The 23,964-nt window shown below is 41.6% G+C and overlaps 1 protein-coding gene across 2 annotated transcripts in view; it reads right to left on the reverse strand.

Annotated features, from left to right (window-relative positions):
• Nucleotides 1-23,964, reverse strand: part of LOC124619795 (toll-like receptor 2) — a 147,204-nt gene that overhangs the window by 95,104 nt on the left and 28,136 nt on the right. For both annotated transcript variants that reach the window (XM_047146389.1, XM_047146398.1), the window contains exons 3-4: nt 21,299-21,460; nt 9,700-10,046 (exon numbers count right to left, since the gene is read on the reverse strand). In XM_047146389.1, the coding sequence (XP_047002345.1) occupies nt 9,700-10,046; nt 21,299-21,460 (509 nt within the window). The remainder of the gene's footprint in view (nt 1-9,699; nt 10,047-21,298; nt 21,461-23,964) is intronic.

Here is a 23,964-nt window from a genome sequence, read left to right on the forward strand (position 1 = left end):
CATTGATAATTCGGTTAAAAAATTTATGTGTACAAGCATGTATGGCAGTATTGCTTATCCTTTGCCTCTGTTGCTGTTCATTTTCTGATTTGTAAATTTTACGACACCTTTTTGAGTGATCTTCAAATATTGAACAATCACAATGTTAGTGATATTGACTAAAAATGTTAGCAACTGTAGTTGTTGAAGTAATCAATACTTCTCAGTGTTTTCAGCTCTATGGCCTGTTGTAGAGTTGTTGCTGATGATTTTGATCTTCAGGTGTTTGGGAGTGTAGCCCAGTTGTTTGCATTCCTTGTTGAACTGTAAATTATTATAGTTCGAGGAGCTTCACTTCCATATTCTTCTAACTGTATAGTACCCTCCATGCCTCAACTGGAATGTTGAAACAGTAACAATAGAATTTACGCAAGTTGCGAGGCGTTGCTTGAGGTCAGTAACGGTTTTATAAATTTATTAAATAATTTTTACTGCTTCACTTACTTCTTACTTTATTTTCTAGCACAAAACGTTATACCAACATGATGCCGTCAGTACGTGCATTACAGTTACTTGTAAATTAAGATGAAGTGTGATGAGGTTTGGTAGATGGATGTGACAGCAAAAGGTAGGAACAGAAATTAGCCATATGCAGAACGATTATGATTACTGTATTCCTTAAATGAGGCAAAACATAAACACCCAGACAGATACACGCAACCTAGGATGTACAAAATAGTGTTCAGTACGTAAAAAACCCACTATATAGCGGAAACTGGGAGTGACTTCCAGATAAAGTACTGCAAACACATACTTGTAAATGCGCTCCAGATAGACCTTTAGGCATCCAAATTAACGCCACTAGCCTCTCATTCCAGCATACCAAGAATGATGTTTATGTATTACATAAAACGAACAAGGGACGCCAAATGGACTAGTACGAAGAGTGGAAATTTCATGGCGCAGTGCATGGTATTTAGCAGTCTTCCATGCTTTCTTTTTGAGTCATGAGACTGCTGACTGGTTTGATGCACCCCGCCACGAATTCCTCTCCTGCGGCTACCTTTTCTTCTCAGTACACAAATTGCAACCAACATCCTAGATTATACTGGGTGTATTCCAATCTCTGCCTTCCTCTACAGTTTTTACCCTCTACAGCTCCCTCTAGTAACATGGAACTTATTCTCTGATGTCTTGAAAGATGTCCTATCATCCTGCCCCTTTTTCTTGTCAGTGTTTTCCATATATTTATTTCCACGTTGATTCTACGACGAACCATCTCATTCCTTAACTTATTAGAACATCAATTGACATCATTTGTCTATCACACCACATTTCAAATCTTTCGATTATCTTCTGTACCGGTTTTCGCACAGTCAATGCTTCACTGCCTTACATTTCTGTGCTCCAAACGTACAGTCTCAGAAATTACTTGTTAGAAAATGAGGGCAATGTTTAATACCAGCAGACATCTCCCGGCCAGGAATGTCATTTTTGGGAACAAGTCTGCTTTTTATGTCCTCCTTGCTCCGTCATTATGGCTTATTTTAGTGCCTAGGTAGTGGAATGCCGTAACTTCGTCTCCCTCGTGATCCACAATTCTGATGATAAGTTTCTCGCGGCGCACCTTTCCACTTCTCATTACTTTCGTCTTTCTTCGATTTACGCTCATTACGATATTCATTAGATTTAAAAGTTCTTGTAATTCTTCTTCACTTTCACTGAGGATAACAATGTCATCAGCTACTATTATCATCGATTTTGTTCTGAATGTTAATACCACTTTTGGCCCTTTTTTTTATTTCCGTCATTGTTTCTTAAATGGCTCTGAGCACTATGCGACTTAACTTCTGATGTCATCAGTCGCCTAGAACTAAGAACTAATTAAACCTAACTAACCTAAGGACATCACACACATCCATGCCCGAGACAGGATTCGAACCTGCGACCATAGCGGTCACTCGGCTCCAGACTGTAGCGCCTAGAACCGTACGGCCACTCCGGCCACCCCATATTGTTTCTTATATGTGTACGTTAAAGAGTAGGGGCGAAACATTACATTCCCGTCGTACATCCTTTTTAAACCAAACTCTTCGTCCTTGTCTTAAAATCTCAATATTCTCTCATGGTTCTTCTACATATTGTACATTACCCATCATTCAACTACTGTTTACCCTATATTTCGAACGTGTTGCATCACTTTATACTGTCGAACCCTTTAACCAACCGACAAATCCAATAAAGGTGTCTTGATTTTTCTTGAGTCTTGCTTCCATCATTAGTCGCAACGTTAGAAGTGACTATCTGCTGTCTTTACTCTTCCTAAAGCCAAACTAATCTTCATCTAACAGATCCTCAGTTTTCTCTTCCATTCTTTTGTGTATTATACTTGTCATCAACTTGGATGCATGAGCTGTTAAGCTGATTGTACCATAATTCTTGCACTTGTGGGTTCTCTATCTTTGGTAGAGTTGGAGATATTTTTCCGAAAATCGGATGATATGTAGACAGTCTCATACATTTTACACACCAACGTGAATAGAAGTTTTGTTGACACAGCTTCCAATTATTTTAGAAATTATGATGGAATGGTATCGATTCCTTCTACCTTATCTGAATCTGAGTCTTACAAATCTCTTTTACACTCTGACTCCAACTCTTTATCTTCCCTATTGACTCCTGTTTCTTCTTCTACAACGTCATCAGACAAGTCCTCTCCATCGAAGAGGCCTTCAACGGACTTTTTCCACCTATCCGCTTTCGCCTTTATATGCAACAGGGGAATTCACACTGCACTCTTAACATTGGAAAATGGAAATGAGCGTTTGGCGTCATTGGCCGGGAGGCCCCTCGCGGGGCAGGTCCGGCCGCCATATCGCAGGTCTTATTACATACGGCGCCACATTGGGCGACCTGCACGCCGGATGGGGATGAAATGATGATGAACACAACACAACACCCAGTCCCTGAGCGGAGAAAATCTCCGACCCAGCCGGGAATCGAACCCGGGCCCAGAGGACGGCAATCCGTCACGCTGACCACTCAGCTACTGGGGCGGACACTCTTAACATTATCGACCTTGCTTTTAATTTCAACGATGGTTGATTTGATTCTTCCACATGGGGAGTCAGTCCTGATAATCGTTTGCTTTCCAATTTCCTCACATTTTGCATGCAGTCGTTTACGGACCCAGGATTTTAATGTGTACACCTGTTTCCTCATGTATTTCTCCATCAACACTCGGGTCTTATTGTTTACATACATGACCCCGAATGTCATAAAGACTCCAAACTAATTAGCGTCAGCTTGTCAGATTCCAGAGACGGTTTGCAGCGGTTTGCATGTAGAACAGAGGAGTCGAAAAATGTGGTACGCTGGGGAGTCGAAAGCATGTCCTTTATCCTTAGGGAACATAACTCTCATGCTAGATGACCATGCGTGAGAAAGTTTCTTCTCAGTGATGATCCGCTTCAAAAGTAATGCAGGGAATATTTAAGCAGGCGTCTTCAGCTTCTTAGGCACTTCCGCAGGTACGTCATCTGGGTCAGTTGCTTTATTTTTGAGTAGACAGGGTTATGTATTGGAAACGGCTGAGTGATTGTGAAAATCTAAACCACTAGAGAGAAGTGTTATTGACAAAATGACGACCAGAAGTTTGAGACTTGATATGTGCAAGGTGATCGTGACTTCTGAAACAGGGACTCTGAAATGTGTAAGGGGTCCTAGGCCCTAACTATAAGTTTTGCTACAGCACAGGTCGACAGGACAAACAATCGATAGTGTGTGTCGAGTTGCGAGAGCGAGAGAGAGTGTTGAGTCAGTAGAGTGTGGTACGCGCTGCGGGCCGAGCCGGGTGGAGGTCTGTTGTTGGAATGCAAGACCGTACCGACAAAGGGAGTGGCCATCGCCGTGGTTTAACCCCTTTGTGTTAGAAATATACGGGAAAGTGAAAAGGTATATTTACTAGTGTGATTCAGTGATTTTTTTTGTGCCGATCTACATCTACATTTTACATTCATACTCCGCAAGCCACCCAACGGTGTGTGGCGGAGGGCACTTTACGTAATTTGTAATTACGCGTCTACCGCGCCGGCATCATTTGGATTACAGTGTTGGATTGCAATGTTGGATTATAGTGTTGGATTACAATGATTGAAATTGCGTGTGACGATAATGAATAACGAAAGGGCCTGTGCTGAGATTAGCCGTTATTAATTCTGTACGAAGAAGGCAGTGGCTGTCTCCTTACTTTGTGTTTTTGTGAGAATATAGGTCGTTGATTAATGAAGCTGTGTTGTTGTTCTTCCTGCCACCAGACATTTCATTATTACAGCATTCGAGAAGGACAAAATGGAATGTAACAACTCCGTAGCAGTCCAATCCGATTGCCAGCCCCATTAGGTACACGGTCACATTAGTTATTATCTATTTGGGCTGCTAGCAGATCCCGATCGAGCGGGATAAGTCAGTAAGATCAAACCGGTGTGTTACACCCTTGGCTCACCGTGAAAGGACAAGTGCAATTTTCGGACGAATCATAAAGAACAATAGGTAATATTATCTTATTTAACGTGATAAAAATTTTTTTTCCAATGTTGGATCGAGACAGAGCATAAACTTTCAAATCGCGACAAGAAACAATGCATTTTGAATAATACGAAGTAATAGCACCTTTCGATTGTGACTAAACTTTTTCTTGCCATTTTAGATGAGAATAATAGTGTCGATAAACTGTGTTGTAATGTGCAAACGCGTAAATCCGCACGAAAAACTGTGAAAAGTGAACATTAAAGAAAGACACGTGTGAACATTACTATAGCAAAAAGAACTAAGAATTCGTCACGAAAGCTTTACAGAAGTGTTTAATAGTAATATTGTGACCGAAATTGTTTTTTGAATAGTGAAAATCAGACAGCTTCTTGTGGACCCATAAACTGTTATGTGGACGACAATTCGTGTAGCGACGCAATTGTTGAGTGACGTCACACAGACACGTGTAGCAGTTGCGCCAAAGAGCTTCAATCTGCGAGGTGATTTCACACGTCATCCCAACTACCTGTGCAAAGAGTAGTTCAAGCACAGACGCACTACACCAAGCGCCGTCCTGACATCTAGCAGCCGAACTACAAACTACGCCCGCCTGCAGCGCCACGGAGCGGCCGACGGAGAACTACGACGTCCAACCACAGCGAGGAGCGCGACTTCACGCGGTTCCGGCGGCAGTACAGCGCCACGCCCACTTCAAACGTCAAAACATCGCGACTAGTGGTAACGTCGGTTGGTGAGTGGAGACGACTGGTTGACATAACATTAAATTGCAATGTGCAGTTTTCGCGGTAAATAAACGTATGTAAACTGAATTGCGTGTTAGGAAAAGTGCCCAATTGCAGTAATTTCCGAAAAGTTTGCGAAAAATACTCTGAATTGAGCATACTTATTTATGCATACTGCACTGTCTAAATGATAATTATACAGATATGCTTATTGTCTTTGGGGGATTTTATATGTATAGATTTTATGAATGGTATGATTTATCTTATTTAAAACATTTTACATAAGCTGTGTATGTGAAAATTGATATTTGAAGTGATTAGGTTTTGAGAGTTGTTATGTTCGATGCTCCTGCACATTGTATCAATTTAGGGATTAATTGAAAAATACTTCAGGTACTGTTTGATTAGTTTCATGGTAATTAGGAGTGTTTTTGGGTTACTAAAGGTTATTCTATATTACCTACCTGTGCATTAAAAATAAACAAACATGTCTACTGAAGATAAGCAGGTTTATGAGGCAGTAATTGAAAGGAAAGGGATAGGACAGGAAGACAGAGATGATTCGGGAATCAGTGATTATGGAGTGTCATTAGATAGCCCATTAGCACATTAACTAGTTATCCCAAGACACCGGAACAAACGATGAGAAATAAGTCAGTTTCAGAGGATGCAGATAAGTGGTCGATGGGGGTAGACTTAATAAAAGAAGCTTTACGAGAAAGGGAAGAGATATTCCGCAAATTCAGAGAATCATTAAAGAAAGATTTACAAGAATTTAGAGAACCACAAAAGGAAAATTTACGAAAATCAGTAAAGGAATATGTTCAAGAGACTCGAAAATCATTAAAGGAATATTTTCGAGAAACAAGAGAAAGGAGGGAAATATTCTACAAATCACTAAAGGAAGATTTACAAGAAACTATAGTACAAGAGGTCAAAACATCGTACACGAAGATGGAATGTAATCTGAAGAAGGAAATGCAGGAGTTACCAGAACGACTGAAGATGAACGTCGATGAGAGAGAGAGTAAGCTACAGGAGAATATAGACCAAGTCCAGGGAGACGTGGAAAAGATAGAAGGGAAGCTAACAAAAAAGATAGAAGACGATATCGAAGAAACTAAAGCCGAATTGGGAGAAAGGATCACCGAAGTGGAAACAAATTGCTATCATGGAATCGCCGGGGTGATGCAGGTGCAGAAACAATGCAACGATGCCGTTAAGGGGATAGGAGATAGGCAAAACCAATTGGCTGTCAATCTGAGAAATGCTATAGCCATGCGACGAGAAGAGGATAATCAGAGGGTTGCAATGGAAAGCGAGGCCTTCGCTTGGGGAATCAAGAAGAAGGAAGGGACTAAGGTTCATGCAAAATCAAAGAAAATAAACTCTGAAATACATAAATTTAACCACGTTTGTAAGGGACCATACAGGATTATAAAAATTGGTCATCCTAACACTGTGGAGTTGGAGTATGCACGGACAAAGAGAGTGCATGGTAAGGAACATGTGGAAAACATAAAAAGGTACTACTCACACGAGAACAGGGATAACCCAGATGAGGAAGAGGTACGAATTGAAGAAAGTCAGGTGTAGGGAGCTAGCAACTCTTTTGCTGGTATACCAAGTGGCGACTGGTACACTCCCAGCTGGGTGAGACTTTATTTCTAATTTCAAGTGTCACTCCTCTACCATCTTTCTCTATCCTTAGGTTAAGACAATTAGTGTAGTAGTTAGGATTGGTAGTGGTCATCCAAGTAATTCAGTCAGGAACCATGTAGTAAATTTGTAGTAGTTGCTGTTGATGTAGAGTGTGAGATGTCAGAGAATCAATAACTTAAAAAAAGCTCAGTTTACTGTGAGTAAATAACTAAAATTAATAATGCCAGAAGGAATAAAATGAGAACCATATTAGAAAGTGAATGCTTACATAATGTCGTGGTAAGCTAATTGGTTAAACAAGAATTTGGGTAATCTTATAGAGTTGTTTTATGAGGCATGAAAAGGTCAAACTGTTGTAAGAAAATTGAAGTAATGTATCAGCTTGTAAGTAGATGAACATATAAAGAAACAAATACACAAGGAGATAGTTGTTCGGATAAATGATGTGAAATATGATGAATGGAGAGGCTAAGGAGCCTGAAGTAGAATTTTTATGTGGTTATTGCAGCGAATATGGAGAGTTGATGTAGGTAGAAGATATATATGCAGTTGAAGTTGCTGTTAAGTTGAGGGAGTTATGTGTAATGATGTATATTGAGTATGAGAGGTTTGAAGTGTTGAAGTATAGGGAGGATTGATATAGGTTGAAGATATATATGGATTTGCAGTGAAGTTGGTGTTAAGTTATGTGTAATGAAGAGTATGGTGTATGAGATGTTTGAAATATTGAAGTATGTCATTTAGCACATGAGCAACATCTGTTTGCAAGTTATTTGTAGGTATACATGTTTATCTGAAGTATACTGATAAAACAAGGTGTAACTAATGAATAATTAGTAATTCATGTATCCAATTAGCTATCAGAGTTAATTATGGTTATACATAGGTCAAGCTTTAGAAGCAGAATTCTGGCACTGAGTAATGAATGACAAATATCCATATAGTGGATTTAAATTAGTGTGAATATAACAGGAGATATTGTACCTCTCATCTAAGCTTTCTTGATAACAATTCACATATGGAAGTGATGTTTGGCAAAATGAAATGATCAGTAGTTTAAAATTTGTCATTGGGTGACCACATTAGTTGTAGTGTTGCAAATAATTATGTAAGACATGCTTAGCGGTACAATGTAGCATTTAAATTTATGGAATCTGTAATGAATAAGTTGTGAATTTCTTCCTTAACTTTATGTGTGTTGGCCAAGTGAGTTATAAATTAGAGTGATAGTAGTATGGAAGGCACAAACCCCGCTGAAAGGACGGCATACCAAAGGGGTAGCTGGCATTCAATGTATAAATGTCATATTTTGTCTCAATGTCAATTTGCTTGTGTTAAAGATTTAAATAAGTTGTGATTTTTTCCTTCCTTAACTTTTATATGCGTTGGGAAGGGAGTTATAAGTTAGTGTGGTAGTGGTATGGACGGCACGAACCCCGCTGAAAGGACGGCATACCAAAGGGGTAGCTGGCATTCACCTAGTTGTTTTCTTGTCTTTGCTGTAGCAATAAGTTGTGAATTTCTTCCTTAACTTTTATAAGTGTTGGCCAAGTGAATTATGAATTAGAGTGATAGTAGTATGGACGGCACGAACCCCGCTGAAAGGACGGCATACCAAAGGGGCAGCTGGCATTCAACTAGTTTCTTTTCTTGTGTTTGCTATAGCAAGTTATAACAGATATGTAGTTAATGACTCGTACAAACCTTTGAAACTGAAAAGTTTTTGGAAATTTTTGATAAGATAAGTTTATAAAAAAATATTTACCATGCTATGTTAAGTAGGTAGGATTGATGTTGTGTGTTATTTGGACAATGCCATATTTTTGAGATGTAATAACTTTTTGTAGAATATTATTGTAGAGGCAGCCCACTACCGGAGTCAAGGATTTTCTTGGTGATTGTAATTTCATTACTTATTTGCACTGTGTGTTTTGTTCATATGTAGTGATGTCTAATTCCATAGCCGATTCTTTTACGCCTGTGGCTTCAAAGAAGTTTTCGAGGGCGGGGATGTAAGGGGTCCGTAGGCCCTTACTATAAGTTTTCGACAGCACAGGTCGACAGGACAAACAATCGATAGTGTGTGTCGAGTTGCGAGAGCGAGAGCGAGTGTTGAGTCAGTAGAGTGTGGTACGCGCTGCGGGCCGAGCCGGGTGGAGGTCTGTTGTTGGAATGCAAGACCGTACCGACAAAGGGAGTGGCCATCGCCGTGGTTTAACCCCTTTGTGTTAGAAATATACGGGAAAGTGAAAAGGTATAATTACTAGTGTGATTCAGTGATTTTTTTTGTGCCAATAATTGTAATTACGCGTCTACCGCGCCGGCATCATTTGGATTACAGTGTTGGATTGCAGTGTTGGATTATAGTGTTGGATTACAATGATTGAAATTGCGTGTGACGATAATGAATAACGAAAGGGCCTGTGCTGAGATTAGCCGTTATTAATTCTGTACGACGAAGGCAGTGGCTGTCTCCTTACTTTGTGTTTTTGTGAGAATATAGGTCGTTGATTAATGAAGCTGTGTTGTTGTTCTTCCTGCCACCAGACATTTCATTATTACAGCATTCGAGAAGGACAAAATGGAATGTAACAACTCCGTAGCAGTCCAATCCGATTGCCAGCCCCATTAGGTACACGGTCACATTAGTTATTATCTATTTGGGCTGCTATCAGATCCCGATCGAGCGGGATAAGTCAGTAAGATCAAACCAGAGTGTTACAAATGGAAGACCAGTGGACATAGCTTAAGAAACGTACTTCCGAACGTAAGTCGTATAGCTTACCTTCACTCATTGTGATGATGCCGTCATCTGGAAGTTGCAGGATCTCGAGTGTGGGCATAGTGATCACTGGTCCGTCCAGATGGCCGACTTTCATGCTGGCCAGTGACAGCTCCTTCATGCGGACGTCGCTGGATATGAATCTCGTTAAGAAGTCCAGTGAAATGGCGGAGAGCCGTCCCGACGAAGTCAGCTTCATGCCCGTCATCTCTCCTCCGAGCTCAGAGATGAAGCGCCGTTTGAAAAAGATCCAGAATTCGTCGCTGGGAAATTGTAGGTGAAAGGTCCCATGCTTGATCTCCTTCATGAACCTGACGCTCTTCACGCAGTCTGTCCCTCCTCTCTTCTTACTGGAAATGAGCTATAATTGGTTGGCAGTCACACACAGCGTGCGCAGAATGACTCTGGCCCGAAAAATATTTACAGTAACACTGACGAGGATTGACTCCTCATAATGAAAATCAAAGAAGATACAGGAAATGGCCACCGGTGGCGTCGATCCAGCACTGAGCTCGATTTACCAAACTGTGAGAAACGAGGAGCAGCTCTACATAAACTATGGCAGCAAGAGCGTTTGCAATATTCTGCTGTAGCTCTTCCAGTGTGTGAGGATTATTTGAGTACAACTAGCACTTCAATTTTCTCCACCGGTACAATAATAGTGAGAGAGCTGGTGATCAAGATGGTATAGCGTCCCCAGTGCTATATTACGAAAAGACTTAAAAAACAGTATTTATAAAGAAGAGATATTTAAAAATTCAATAATATATTTTTATCATGTAGTCGTGAAATAATAATTTCTCTATGTAAGTTTCGATTGCAAAGAAATAATTTATGACAAAATGATCCAAAGAGGTGACAAGATACGCTCTTTTGTCAATTTTGTAGTCGTCTTCACTCCTTCTCTTGCCTTGATTGCATGTAGGCGGATATCTTGTGAGTGCTGGCAAATGTAAGCATATTTGTATGAGTTAAACAGATAATTTATTGATTTAATCTTGTTGTGCACTTTTAATTTGTAAGAGGTGATCCCGATTTCATGTCCGCCTTCCTTGAATTAACCTGCATTCAAGTAATTTACAGTTCAACAATCGTAGCGGCCGATGCAGCCAACGACGCCATTACGTGGCGATATTAACTTATGAAAAATTTGCGGAAGCGAAATACCCGCCCGCTATTAACATAATATTAATTTTTCTTCACAGCCGCACGAAGTTGTAGAAATACGTAGCTTTAAGATTCTTATTTTCAGTACCATAGCCGACAGCCAGACTCGGGACTCCGACTACGTGGCAATGGTTAACGGAGGTAAGAAAAAATCCTCTCGCGCGTGTGTGGGCCGCAATTGTAATTAATAGCTAAAGATCTTTTGCTTTAAAGTGAGCTGACTAGCCGAAGAAATTAATATGAAAAGTTTATTACATTGTTCAGCTTATATGCTCATGTTTTAAGATTCAGCGAGTCTAACATTCATTAACGTAACAAATAATTTGAAATTAATATTGTTAAAAAGGAGAACTTCAGGAAAGCATTTAATCGTAAATCAAAATTAAATGAAAAATCATTTTTAATTATGGCCCACCACGTAAGTCGGCAACAATGAAAAAATAACAATAACAATAATAATATATTAAATTACGACGGCCGACGGACGCGAGAATGGCTAGCTTATTGCACTACCTCCGCTGTTTGGCACAGAACACCTCATGCAGTCGTAACAAAGTTGTCAAGGATGTGTGTTTCCAGTTTGGAAAGTAGGAGACGAGGTACTGGCGGAAGTAAGGCTGAGGACGGGGCGTGAGTCGTGCTTGGGTAGCTTGGATGGTAGAGCACTTGCCCGCGAAGGGCAAAGGTCCCGACTTCGAGTATCGGTCCGGCACACGGTTTTAACCTGCCAGGAAGATTCAGATGTGTGTTCTTATTCCGTCTTGTTGAAAATATAGAGATGATGGTTCAGCCTCTGTGAGATGATCCACGCTTGCAGTAAACAGTTTGGTGAAAGAATCGTGTTACGGCGCGCTAACGAGACTGAGCACTCTACACAAATCTTGAGATAAGGCAACGGTTCTTCACGGATCTGACGGGGAATTTCTGATGCTTAGTGTGCGTGTTCTATGAGTTTACGTACCCTAACAAGCTGTGCTAGAGTTCATCTCAAGAAATAAGAAAAACTAGTATTCAGAATTCCTGATTCCAGTTCACACCGAAACCACCTTTGACATGACATTCTGTTGATTCCCACTTGCAAAGAGGGCGCTGAAATTTCGTCGTAGTTTGTTCCACAGTTTCCTTCCCTCGAACAGTGTTTTTTGGTGTCCTAATTCTTTTCGAATGGTTATGATTTTGTCCACTATAGAGATCGTTTCGCTTCGTTTTGTCACTAAGACTTGCATTGCAGCGTTTTCAGGAGGTTTTGCAAGAAAATCTCGTCTTAAACTCTTACCAAAACAGTTCTGCACACGTTTTCCAAAAATGATACTCGGCCCTGAAGACGCTCTGTTTTATAATGAGCACTATTTTATGTTGTAGTCAGCTGGTCACTAAACACGTCTGCTCCTGTCACTCCCTCAGACCTGGTGATACAACGCAGTACTCACGACAGAGCTTGCGGGATATGCACATGTGTAGACACGTGACAGCTACCGGCTGGTGCAGTAGAAATCATGGTTCCACGATTCTCCGTGTTGGGTAATTATCCTGTTCATTAACAAGTTCCAAACGTGCGTCAAAAAAATGGTTCAAATGGCTCTGAGCACTATGGGACTCAACTGCTGAGGTCATTAGTCCCCTAGAACTTAGAACTAGTTAAACCTAACTAACCTAAGGACATCACAAACATCCATGCCCGAGGCAGGATTCGAACCTGCGACCGTAGAGGTCTCGCGGTTCCAGACTGCAGCGCCAGAACCGCGCGGCCACTTCGGCCGGCAAACAAACGTGCGTCAGTCTTATCAATATTTTCCGGACCAGTTTTATTTGCCGAACCAGCGCAATGAAACCTATTGACGTTAAGGTCTTACCTTTCCAACAAATCAGCAACGTAGTCTATGATAAGCTTGTCGTTGCATGTGGAATAGCAGTTATATGTTTGTACACCTACTTTCCAGCCTTAATTTGAGGAAGAAATTTCTGAGGATGTACGTCTGGAGTACAGCATTGTATGGTAGTGAAACATGGACTGTGGGAAAACCGGAACAGAAGAGAATCGAAGCATTTGAGATGTGGTGCTATAGACGAATGTTGAAAATTAGGTGGACTGATAAAGTAAGGAATGAGGAGGTTCTACGCAGAATTGGAGAGGAAAGGAATATGTGGAAAACACTGATAAGGAGAAGGGACAGGATGATAGGACATCTGCTAAGACATGAGGGAATGACTTCCATGGTACTAGAGGGAGCTGTAGATGGCAAAAACTGTAGAGGAAGACAGAGATTGGAATACGTCAAGCAAATAATTGAGGACGTATGTTGCAAGTGCTACTCTGAGATGAAGAAGTTAGCACAGGAAAGGAATTCGTGGTGGGCCGCATTAAACCAGTCAGTAGACTGATGACCAAAAAAAAAAAAAAAAAGACACCTACTTTAAGGAATATTACGCTATACTGATTTCCCTTTGAGGTGCTGTGTGAACGGTATTCACTCATTGCACAAACACGAAATTTTTTTCAGAACTCCCAGCGCTTCCTCACGATCAACCAACGACGATACTTTGCTGTATACTAAATTATCGTCACAGAACATTGGCATTGTGCTGATAGATCGGTTATGTATAATGAAAACATTAGAGGTGCTATTATACTTCCTTGGGGCATACCTGATGTTACTTTCTTCTCAAGTGAACCAATATAGCCTGCTCTGTCCAGTTAGTGAAACGTTCAACTAATAACTCGATTATCCGCCAAGATATTCTTTATGATCTTATATTGGTTATCAGTCTACGATACTGCACGGTAACATCTTTCGGATATCTTAGACGATATCTTCCAAGGCAGTGTGAATGTAAAACAGGCAAACTGTGCGTCGCACCTTTGATTTCTTCGTCTGAAGGCGTGGTGAATCTTTACAGAAGTTACTGTTCATTCAGGAACTTCTTAATGTTCGAGTTTCAAATATTCTGAAGGATTCTGCGCAAGGTGGGTGTAAACGATGTTGGTATGTGATGGATCTCCCCCTTTACCCTTTCGTATAAACAGGATGATTCCAGTATCGCGTGACCACACGCAGCGCGAGACATTATCGCAATGGTAGACCACAACGTTGTCATCACAGATTAACTACGAACTTTGTACACCCTTAGTAGATCATTAAAAGAACGTAATGTGCAAGTGGAAAGGGGCAATAATCTGATAATTCCGAGAAAATCACAAGAGAACTTGTAAGGTGGTCATGTCATTTGGTTTTTGTGTGTCATCGATGTGCGCATCACAGAGAGACCAAGTTTCGTTACTGTTAAACAATCTTTGGTCTTGTCGCGGCACAGTCTTTGCGTCTGCACAGTCTGATACATTCTTAGTCGAAATGTGTGGTAGGTGGTGGACATATTCAATAGGGCTGTGTTGACTTGTGGTGGTATCTGTTCTATGAAGAACGATTGATTGTAAAGGATAGGAAGAATGAGTGAGATGAATACATTAGAAAATGAAGAGAATGTGTACTTTGAATAAAGTTATTGTTTTTGAAGACAAGAAGTCTAGGGTAAGACTGCAGCTCTGTGCAGCTAGGAACGATTATTGTCAGCTAGTTAATTCGCTCAGAGCCGAGACAATGACCACCCACCTTGCCTGAGTAATGCATTAACATGTTAATTGATTAAGCTGTTTGGTTTTTACAGAAATTCTCTGTTCACATTTTTAAATTATCGTTCACCTTGTTAAGCATAGTATTGATCCGGCCAATACTATTGGTGTAGATCAAGCGAAGCTTGACCCTTTCTTGTTGAATACATACTTCATTCTAAATCGTTATCTTGGAATATCATTTCATAGGGATGATTATTTCCCGACACCATTGTTTACCATTATACATTTTGATATGCAACGGTTTGGATATGTAGTTAGAAACAGAAATCTAGTTTCGCAGCTGCCTTCTTGGTGTTTGCTGTTGTGCTTTCGAGAAATCTGCAATGATGTTGTCAACGGGCGAGGTAAGTGGAAATTTTAAGTTGGCCAGACAATTGTTTTACTTCAGTTGCGCATTTAATATGGAGACAAGTTGCATTCAGATCAGTTACAGTTCAATTCATATTAGGTTCTATTCAGTGAAAGTTTAGCATACGAGTATATGTTGGATAGCGATTTATGGGGGCATATAGATTTTGGTAATACCTAGATTTTATACAGTGGGAGGTAAAGTTGGGCTAAATTCCATACATGAGCAAAATATAGAGCAGAGATTACATGTCCATACACACCCGCCAGATTAGCCGATAGTGCTAACGCTCTGCTTCCTGGACTCAGGTAGGCGCGTCGACATCAGATAGAATCTGCCCGGCGAATTAACGACGGGGGCCGGTGTGCCGGCCAGCCTGGATGTGGTTTTTAGGCGGTTCTCCACATCCCCCTTGGTGAATATCGGGCTGGTCCCCACGTTCCATCTCAGTTACAGGGCTCGCAAACATCTGAACACTTTCGCACTGCCGGCTGGTGTGGCTGAGCGGTTCTAGGCACTTCAGTCTGGAACGGCGCGACCGTTACGGTCGCAGGTTCGAATCCTGCCTCAGGCATGGATGTGTGTGATGTCTTAGGTTAGTTAGGTTTAAGTAGTTCTTAGTTCTATGGGATTGATGACCTCAGATGTTAAGTCCCATTGTTCTCAGAACCATTTGACCATTTGAACTTTCGCACTTTTCCATGGATTACATTAGTCACAGACAGTTAGGGCACACTAATTCCTTCCCGGGGGGTACGGGGTCGCAGCATCTGGCCACCCCTTCAACTAACATTGCCACATCCGCTTAACCATGCTGACCCTATGTCTCCATGGGAAAACAGGCACAAGCAAAAGAAGAAAGAAAGAAAAGATTACTTGTCCATACACAAACAAAATTTAGTGGGGAGACTACGTGTCTGTTATGTAATCGGTTTATTTGCGTGTAGGGGCTCGCTGTTAGAGTTGGTGATTGTCAAGTGACAGTCTGCTTTCGGCAGTGGTGAGGCGCGCACGCCTTGTTTGTGTTGTGCTGCACGCGAGCGAGAGCGCGTTTGTTTACTTCTGTGTAGCAGCTTGTTCGAGACTCCGAATTTATCGACCATCATGGCGTTTTCTTACTGCCAAGTAACAATTACATTAACTTTTCCTTTGGATCACGAAAGACCTAAGGCGTATTAAATCAAACTAAGAACAGCCGACCAGTTGCAAAGGATAAAGCAATCTTTACCTAGGTTTCAATAGATATAAATCTATCTTCTTCAGAAGATGCAGTATTATAACAACATGAAGTGATATGTCCTTATCGTTTAGGCAAACATCTGCATAGTTACATTAATCATATAAAATATAGCCCTGACAACAGGGTTTGTCAAACAAATAAAATAGGTACATAGAAGTTGCAGAGCGCCTAAGCGACTGATGTTTGCCTAAACGATAAGGACATATCACTTCATGTTGTTATAATACTGCCGTCTTCTGAAGAAGATAGATTTATATCTATTGAAACCTAGGTAAAGATTACTTTATCCTTTGCAACTGGTCGGCTGTTCTTAGTTTGATTTACGTGGAACCATTGCTATAGCGCAGCTATGTTTAAAGTACTAAGGCGTATTAAGTAGAACGTTTTATATGGGATGAAATGCGTCTCCCGCCACAAGATGTTCTCGGAACTCATTTTTCGCTCCGCAGTACTACTGTGTACCTAAAGCTGGTGAATGACGAGCTGTGCGCCGACTTTGGGCGGCGCCATGCTAACGATCTCAACCACCGATACTCTGACCGACATATAGGGACTTTAGTGGTGATCATGCTGGTTTAGATCCACGATCGTTGCGGGTTTTCGAACACCCGTTTGAGGTACCGTCGGACGTTGTTGTGGCCGCCTTTAAACCTTACGGCAAGGTCGTCAGTCACGATGCTGAAACGTGGAAGACATTCGAAACATACCGTGTCCTCAATGATGTCCCTCAGATAAAAATTTCACTACAGAAACACTTGCCTTCCTACGAGGTTATTGTGGGCTACAAGGCTGTCGTGAAGTACGACGGTCAGCCTCGAACCTGTTCAAGTTGTGGCTGGAAAGACCATGTCCAGTCTGAATGTCTTCTTATACAACAGCTCCTCCCCATAATTCCGCACTATATCCATCTCCTCCTTTAACTCCATATTTTCCTCCCCCTGTCTCGATCCATCTCTTCCTCCTCACCCCCCCCCCCCCCCCACCCGGTCTCGGTCCATCTTTTCTTCCTTCTTCTATCTCCACCCTATCACCCCTACACGTATAAGAGGATTCTAGTTCTTACTCCTCCCCCCCCCCCCCGAACCGCCCCCAGATAGTAATATGATTACCAAGTTTGGTTGAAATCCATCCAGCGGTACAGCAGAAGATTTTATTTGTGGATTTTCCCATGTACACACGTCAGATATTTCTCATTAATACCGAGCGAGGTGGCGCAGTGGCCAGCACACTGGACTCGCATTCGGGAGGACGACGGTTCAATCCCGCGTCCGGCCATCCTGGTTTAGGTTTTCCGTGATTTCCCTAAATCGCTCCAGGCAAATGCCGGGATGGTTCCTTTGAAAGGGCACGGCCGAATTCCTTCCCCGTCCCTCCCTAATCCGATGAGACCGATGACCTCGCTGTCTGGTCTCCTCCCCCAAACAATCCAATCCAATCCAATCTCATTAATATAATAAATTTCGCACGTATTTGCACATTTGTTTCACCCGTATCTCTAACGAATTTTGCCCTTCAGTTTCATTTTCACGTATCACATTGTTTGTGATGTCATATCTCCTGCACTATGAATAGTAGAACGATAATTTTGGAAGTATTTGTGGTAGTATATGTGAACCGTGCCTGGGAAATGTGTCGCGAGTAGGGTTAGTAGTGAAGTCTGGTGGAGCAGTTTTACTCCATGAACAGCGAAAATGTTTGAAGCAATAAACTTTCTCTTTTTATCATTTTGTGAGAGTTGTCAGCGAAAAAACATTCATAAAATTTTCTAATTCTGTGTAAAGTCCGTAGCAAGTCACGAAGTGATCTCGTTGTCAAATATGTTCAGACGCCGATGGGAGCCGTCGCTCCTCCTGCGGCGCCCACTGTGTTACCTCTGTCTTACGCGCCTGCGGAGGTGCTGCCTGCTGTGTTCCATCTGAATCAGTCGGTACCGGCGTCGACACATCTCGACGACGCGATGGGAGTTTCGCCCGTCTCTCCTACACTCCTGCCGGAGGCAATACAAATGAACGAAGACCGTCAGCAGCCACAAGCTGTCTGTCCCGATCCCACGGTTGTTGATCATGGGGGTGTACAGACATCCGCTTTTGTGGCATCTGGCCACATGTCGGGCGATAGCCGCCCACTATCCGACACGGAGCAGCATGTTAGGAAGCAATGATGGCCGCTGAAATGGAAGAGACAGTACCGTACCTATTCCGATGACTGCGTCCATCGGACGTGTCCACATGATGACGACCCTCCTACTTATGGTGCGCTGTCCTCTGACGCCCTGATGATTGTTTTAATGGCCAACCAAAGTGTACAAAGTTTGAAGTAAATCCGCGATCCCAGCGTCGTGCCCTCTCCATGTTAATAAATGTGAGTCAGGGAAGGAGCTGATCCCTCTGTGTAGCTCGCATCCGTGACCTAGCAACGGCGGCGGCGGCACGGTTGTCAGCGGGCTGGCATCTCTCTGTGATATATATATACAGGGTGGTCCATTGATCGCTACCGGGCCAAATATCTCACGAAATAAGCATAAACGAAAAAACTACAATGAACGAAACTCATCTAGCTTGAAGGGGGAAACCAGATGGCGCTATGGTTGGCCCGCTAGATGGCGCTGCCATAGGTCAAACGGATATCATCTGCGTTTTTTAAATAAGAACCCCCATTTTTTATTACATATTCCTGTAGTACGTAAATAAATATGAATGTTTTAGTTGGACCACTTTTTTCGCTTTGTGATAGATGGCACTGTAATAGTCACAAACATATGGCTCACAATTTTAGACGAGCAGTTGGTAACAGGTACGTTCTGTATTAAAATACAGAACGTAGGTACGTTTGAACATTTTATTTCGGTTGTTCCAATGTGATACATGTACCTTTGTGAACTTATCATTTCTGAGAACGCATGCTGTTACAGCGTGATTACCTGTAAATACCAACTTAATGCAATAAATGCTCAAAATGATGTCCGTCAACCTCAATGAATTTGGCAATACGTGTAACGAAATTGCTCTCAACAGCGAGTAGTTCGCTTTCCGTAATGTTCGCACTTGCATTGACAATGAGCTGACGCATGTTGTCAGGCGTGGTCGGTTTATCACGATAGCAAATATTCTTCAACTTTCCCCACAGATAGAAATCCGGGGACGTCGGATCCGGTGAACGTGCGGGCCATGGTATGGTGCTTCGACGACCAATCCACCTGTCCTGAAATATGCTATTCAATACCGATTCATCCGCACGCGAGCTATGTGCCGGACATCCAGCATGCTGGAAGTAAATCGCCATTTTCTCATGCAGTGAAACATCTTGTAGTAATATCGGTAGAACGTTACGTAGGAGACTGGCATATATTGCACCATTTAGATTGCCATCGATAAAATATGTCGCACTATGCATTAACCCGCCAAGGTCGCTGATGTTCCACTTGTCGCAGACATCGTTGATTTTCCGTTGCCCAATAATGCATATTGTGCCGGTTAACGTTACTGCTGTGGGTGAATGACGCTTCGTCGCCAAATACAACGCGTGCAAAAAATCTGTCATCGTCCCATGTGTGTGTGTATGTGTGTGTGTGTGTGTGTGTGTGTGGGTGGGTGGGTGGGTGGGTGGGGATGGGGGCGTGGGGGGAGGGGGCTATCGATGTAGAAGTGCGGCATTGCCTTATGACTGAGAGGAAACGCAGTTTGCATGGGTCCTAGTACAATGGTGAACTAAGAGGACGCGCCAAGAGGATTTGAAAAAACAAATCTACTTGGTCGAAGTAAGCTTTAAAAATGTGTACATCTGCTGGACAGTTGTTGTAATTGGTGCCGCCCAACTAATACGTCGCCGTAGGAGCTTCGCAGAAAGTAAGACGGAACTACTTCAGACATCGAGCTCTTTAAAACACTAGCCAATGTCCAACAAGAGTTTTCTTTGAAGATTGCAGTAATTGTGTGAAGCTAAATAATAATTTTTCTACCGCGAATCGTTGTCCATTCCCTTTTATTTTCAGTTCCGAGAATCTCATTCTGAATGAAAAATGTAACCAGGTCCTGATTGTGTCAAAGTAAAGTTAAATTTTCTTTTAAATGGAAGGTTCATCTCTTGTTGACTAACCAAAGACATTATGAAACATTTGTACTGCAATAAACCTTAACCAATTTTTAAACAAATATTTAATACCGGCCGAAACTACTGAATCTGGCAAAGGATTGTGAATTTTAATTTTTGATCTCCTCTACTGAATACTTATTTGTGTTTCGGAAAATTTGTGTACCGGTGCCGACACCTTGACTATCACACTTCAGCGTTGTCTTGGTACTTTTATGTTATTTTGTCTTCAAATGGTTCAAATGGCTCTGAGCACTATGGGACTCAACTGCTGAGGTCATAAGTCCCATAGAACTTAGAACTACTTAAACCTAACTAACCTAAGGACATCACACACATCCATGCCCGATGCAGGATTCGAACCTGCGACCGTAGCGGTCGCGCGGTTCCAGACTGTAGCGCCCATAACCGCTCGGCCACTACGGCCGGCTTATTTTGTATTCATTCGTATTTAATTGTTACATTCTCGACAGTGAATGATACTAAAATGTAAGGTCTGATTAATCAAAGCTAGATTACCGTGAGGTTACATAAGTAATTATTACCGCTCCGTGAACTGTAATCATTCATTCTATTTTGATTTTCTCTATATGTTGTTTAGAGAATTCTTAAGTATGAAATGTACTTAGACTTGGATATGAATAACCGATCTGATTCTCTGATCACTTGCCTAAACAAATTGGCTCTCATCTGAGTAACGACCATTGTCGCGTATATGCGTATTACTGTTGCGGTAGCTTAAACCCCGTCAAATGGAAATGGATTAAGGAAAAAAATATGCACTCTAGCACTGGAAATCTTATGGTTTCGGTTGATTTTCGTTTTGTGATTCATAATAAATGAACTGATCATTCAAAATTGATCTACGTTTATTCTTAAGTACAATTGCATTCAGTCCTTACTAGGGCAGTGTATCCACTAGTATTAATGGTAGGCTGTACGCTTTTCCACATTGCTGCGTGTTTTTTCTTCGGTATCGATGCCTCACCGATGACTTATGTAAACATAATCATAGTCGATAGCGAAGTGTGATGAGTTAATGAGAATTGTGTAGCCTTTGTAGCAAGTGGTGTTAAATTATATTTGAAAATTGAAAACTAAAATGAATTTATGCAAAGTAACGTACCTGGCAGCATCGTTGCAGTCGGGATGAACGGTGACAGTAGCTGCTGGAATTTTCTTTTTGAATTCGAGTCTGATGTAGCTACCATCCTTGACAAAGTACAGGAAGTTAATGAAGTTCTGAGGAAGATCGCCTACTGTGTGTCTCTCGTAAAAGCTGTCGTTCCTGAAGCAAGAAAAATGAACACTAGACATTTAACTGTTCGAGCACTTTCAATAGCAGATTCACAAAGACTGGGACAAAAAAGTAAGAAAGTTATACACTAAAGATAGAAACTCAAACGAATACCTTCGCGAAACTCTGTGACACCAGTTTTCATTTAAAGAGAACAAACACACTGCGTCCTATGCATCAAACGCTCTCACAGGCCGTCTGAATATCTGCTGTTGCTGCACGAGTCTTTCATCGTAATACTCTCTTCCTCCCTCCCTTTGATTCTCTTTCTCTCTCTCTCTCTCTCTCTCTCTCTCCCTCCCTCTCTGTCTGTCTGTCTGTCTCTCTCTCTCTCTCTCTCTCTATCATCTTGCTCCCTCCCTCCACCCCTCTCTGTTTCCCACCTCTTACTGTCTTCTCCATCTCTCTCTCTCTCTCTCTTTCTCTCTGTCTCTCTCTCTCTCTCTCTTTCTCTCTCTCTCCTTCCCACCACCCTCTCTCTCTAAAATAATTTGACATCATTTATGTATACACTTGACACTTCCCACAAGCCGTGGTGTGAGCAACAAGAAAAATGCATTTTAAAGAAACAATAGTTTTGATTTGTTGGACAGGCTTTTTAGGAATCTGTAAACTTTGCACCTTAAGTGAGTTTCGTAACATATTCAAAGAAATAGTTCTTACAACACTATCCTGACTACATAGTGTAAGCGATGTCTAGCTGTGGAAGATCAGCTACTAAACATGGTACAAACACACCATCTGTGTAGACTGTCACAAAAGAGGCTAGCAGGTTCTTACCACGTGAGTTTATACGAAACGCAGTGTGCGCCTTTCATTGAATCTAACGAGCTATGGCACACGTTATACACGCCAGTAGTGGATTCACTTATTGATTCTCTGAATACCATTCATATTCCGTACGAATATTTTTCTACGACTTTTTAACTTAAGTAACGTCCTCTGGAACAGCACGTAGACAGAGGGATCGATAGAGAGGAAGACTATGTTTCAACAAGAAAATATTCAGGAAGAAATGATCGTTTATGTGTTCTACATTGGACACGGCAGAGTACAAACGTTTCTTAAGGAGAAATCAGTAAAACTATTGTCTAAACATACACTGATCCGTCAGAACATTAAGTCCACCCCTCCAGTCAATAGCAGCGTCAAATGACGTCGATTGGCTGCTAGTCATTCACCCGCACGGAGCATGACTATCAGCGAGCGTGCTGTCGTTGTGTAGAGTGGAGCACGCGCACGATAATCTTGGTTTCAATTATGGATACTTCAGTTCGTTTATCACATCCATAACACTCTCCCTCCTCTATTTCGCGGTAATAAAACGAGCTGCCCTTCTTCAAACTTTTTCGATGTCCTTCAACAATCCTTTCTGGTACGGATTCAATATGGGCAACAGTACTCCGGAAAAGGACTGGAGGAGTCGTTAAGGCAGTCTGTTTGGTAGATCCATTGCATCTTCTAAGTTTTCAGCCAATGAAAGGCACTCCGTGAATCGCCTTCTTCTTATCATTATCTACACGATATCTACAAATTAAGTTGTTAGTAACTGAAATCCATTGGTATTTAATTGAATTCACAACCTTTAAATTTGGGTGATTTATCCTGTAACCGGAATTTAACGGATTCCTTTTAGTACTCACGTGGATGACCTTAAACCTCTTCTTATTTGGAGTCTACTGCCACTTTTTGCAACGTCCAGATCTCTTACGGTCTTACTTTGTGAAAATACGTGTTATGTTTACGTGTGCTTCCCAACACTTCACCTTCATGCTGAGAACAAAAGGGCTTGTCACTAAAACATGACAAGCTACCTGTAATAAATAATGCACAAGTGGTCCTGGAAGACCATGCAAACCGATTGTGACGATTAAATAAAACAGAAGCCCACTGATGATGGCACAACGGTCCTGAAAAATGTTTGGGAACTTGGAGAAAACGGTGTTTCGCATATCTGGCAGACCTTAAATCTAACAATTTTAACTGCAAACACGGTAAACACGAGGAGCTGCAAATCCAAATGATGTGTAATTCATAATGTTCTAACACATTTTCCAAAATCCTACTGGAGGTCGACCACAGTGATAAGTGTCTGTAATTGAGCAGGTTAGTCGTATTTCCTTTCTGGAGTACAGGAAATGATCTCTCGTCGAGTGAGCCGTTATGCGAGTGTATGCTGGTAAGTCTGTAGTTGTAATATCAGTACACACTGAAAGTAACGTAACTGATACAAAGTATGGTCAGAAGACTTCAATTTATTAACTGATTTAAACTGCATCGCTATACAGAAATATCTACTTCTAAGTTACTCATGTAGGCAGCTGTTCTAAATTCTAATTCTTAAATATTTACTTCGTCAGCGTTGGTGAAGGAATAGTGATTAGTAACTTTACTCTAGTATCGCTGTCATCGGCAACCTTACCACTGCTGTCACGCAGTAAAGAGTGATTGTTTCTGCCGCATGTGTACTTCACATAAGACAGAATCTCTTTGGA

The sequence above is a fragment of the Schistocerca americana genome, chromosome 1 (assembly GCF_021461395.2).
Source record: "Schistocerca americana isolate TAMUIC-IGC-003095 chromosome 1, iqSchAmer2.1, whole genome shotgun sequence".
Taxonomy (NCBI): domain Eukaryota; kingdom Metazoa; phylum Arthropoda; class Insecta; order Orthoptera; family Acrididae; genus Schistocerca; species Schistocerca americana.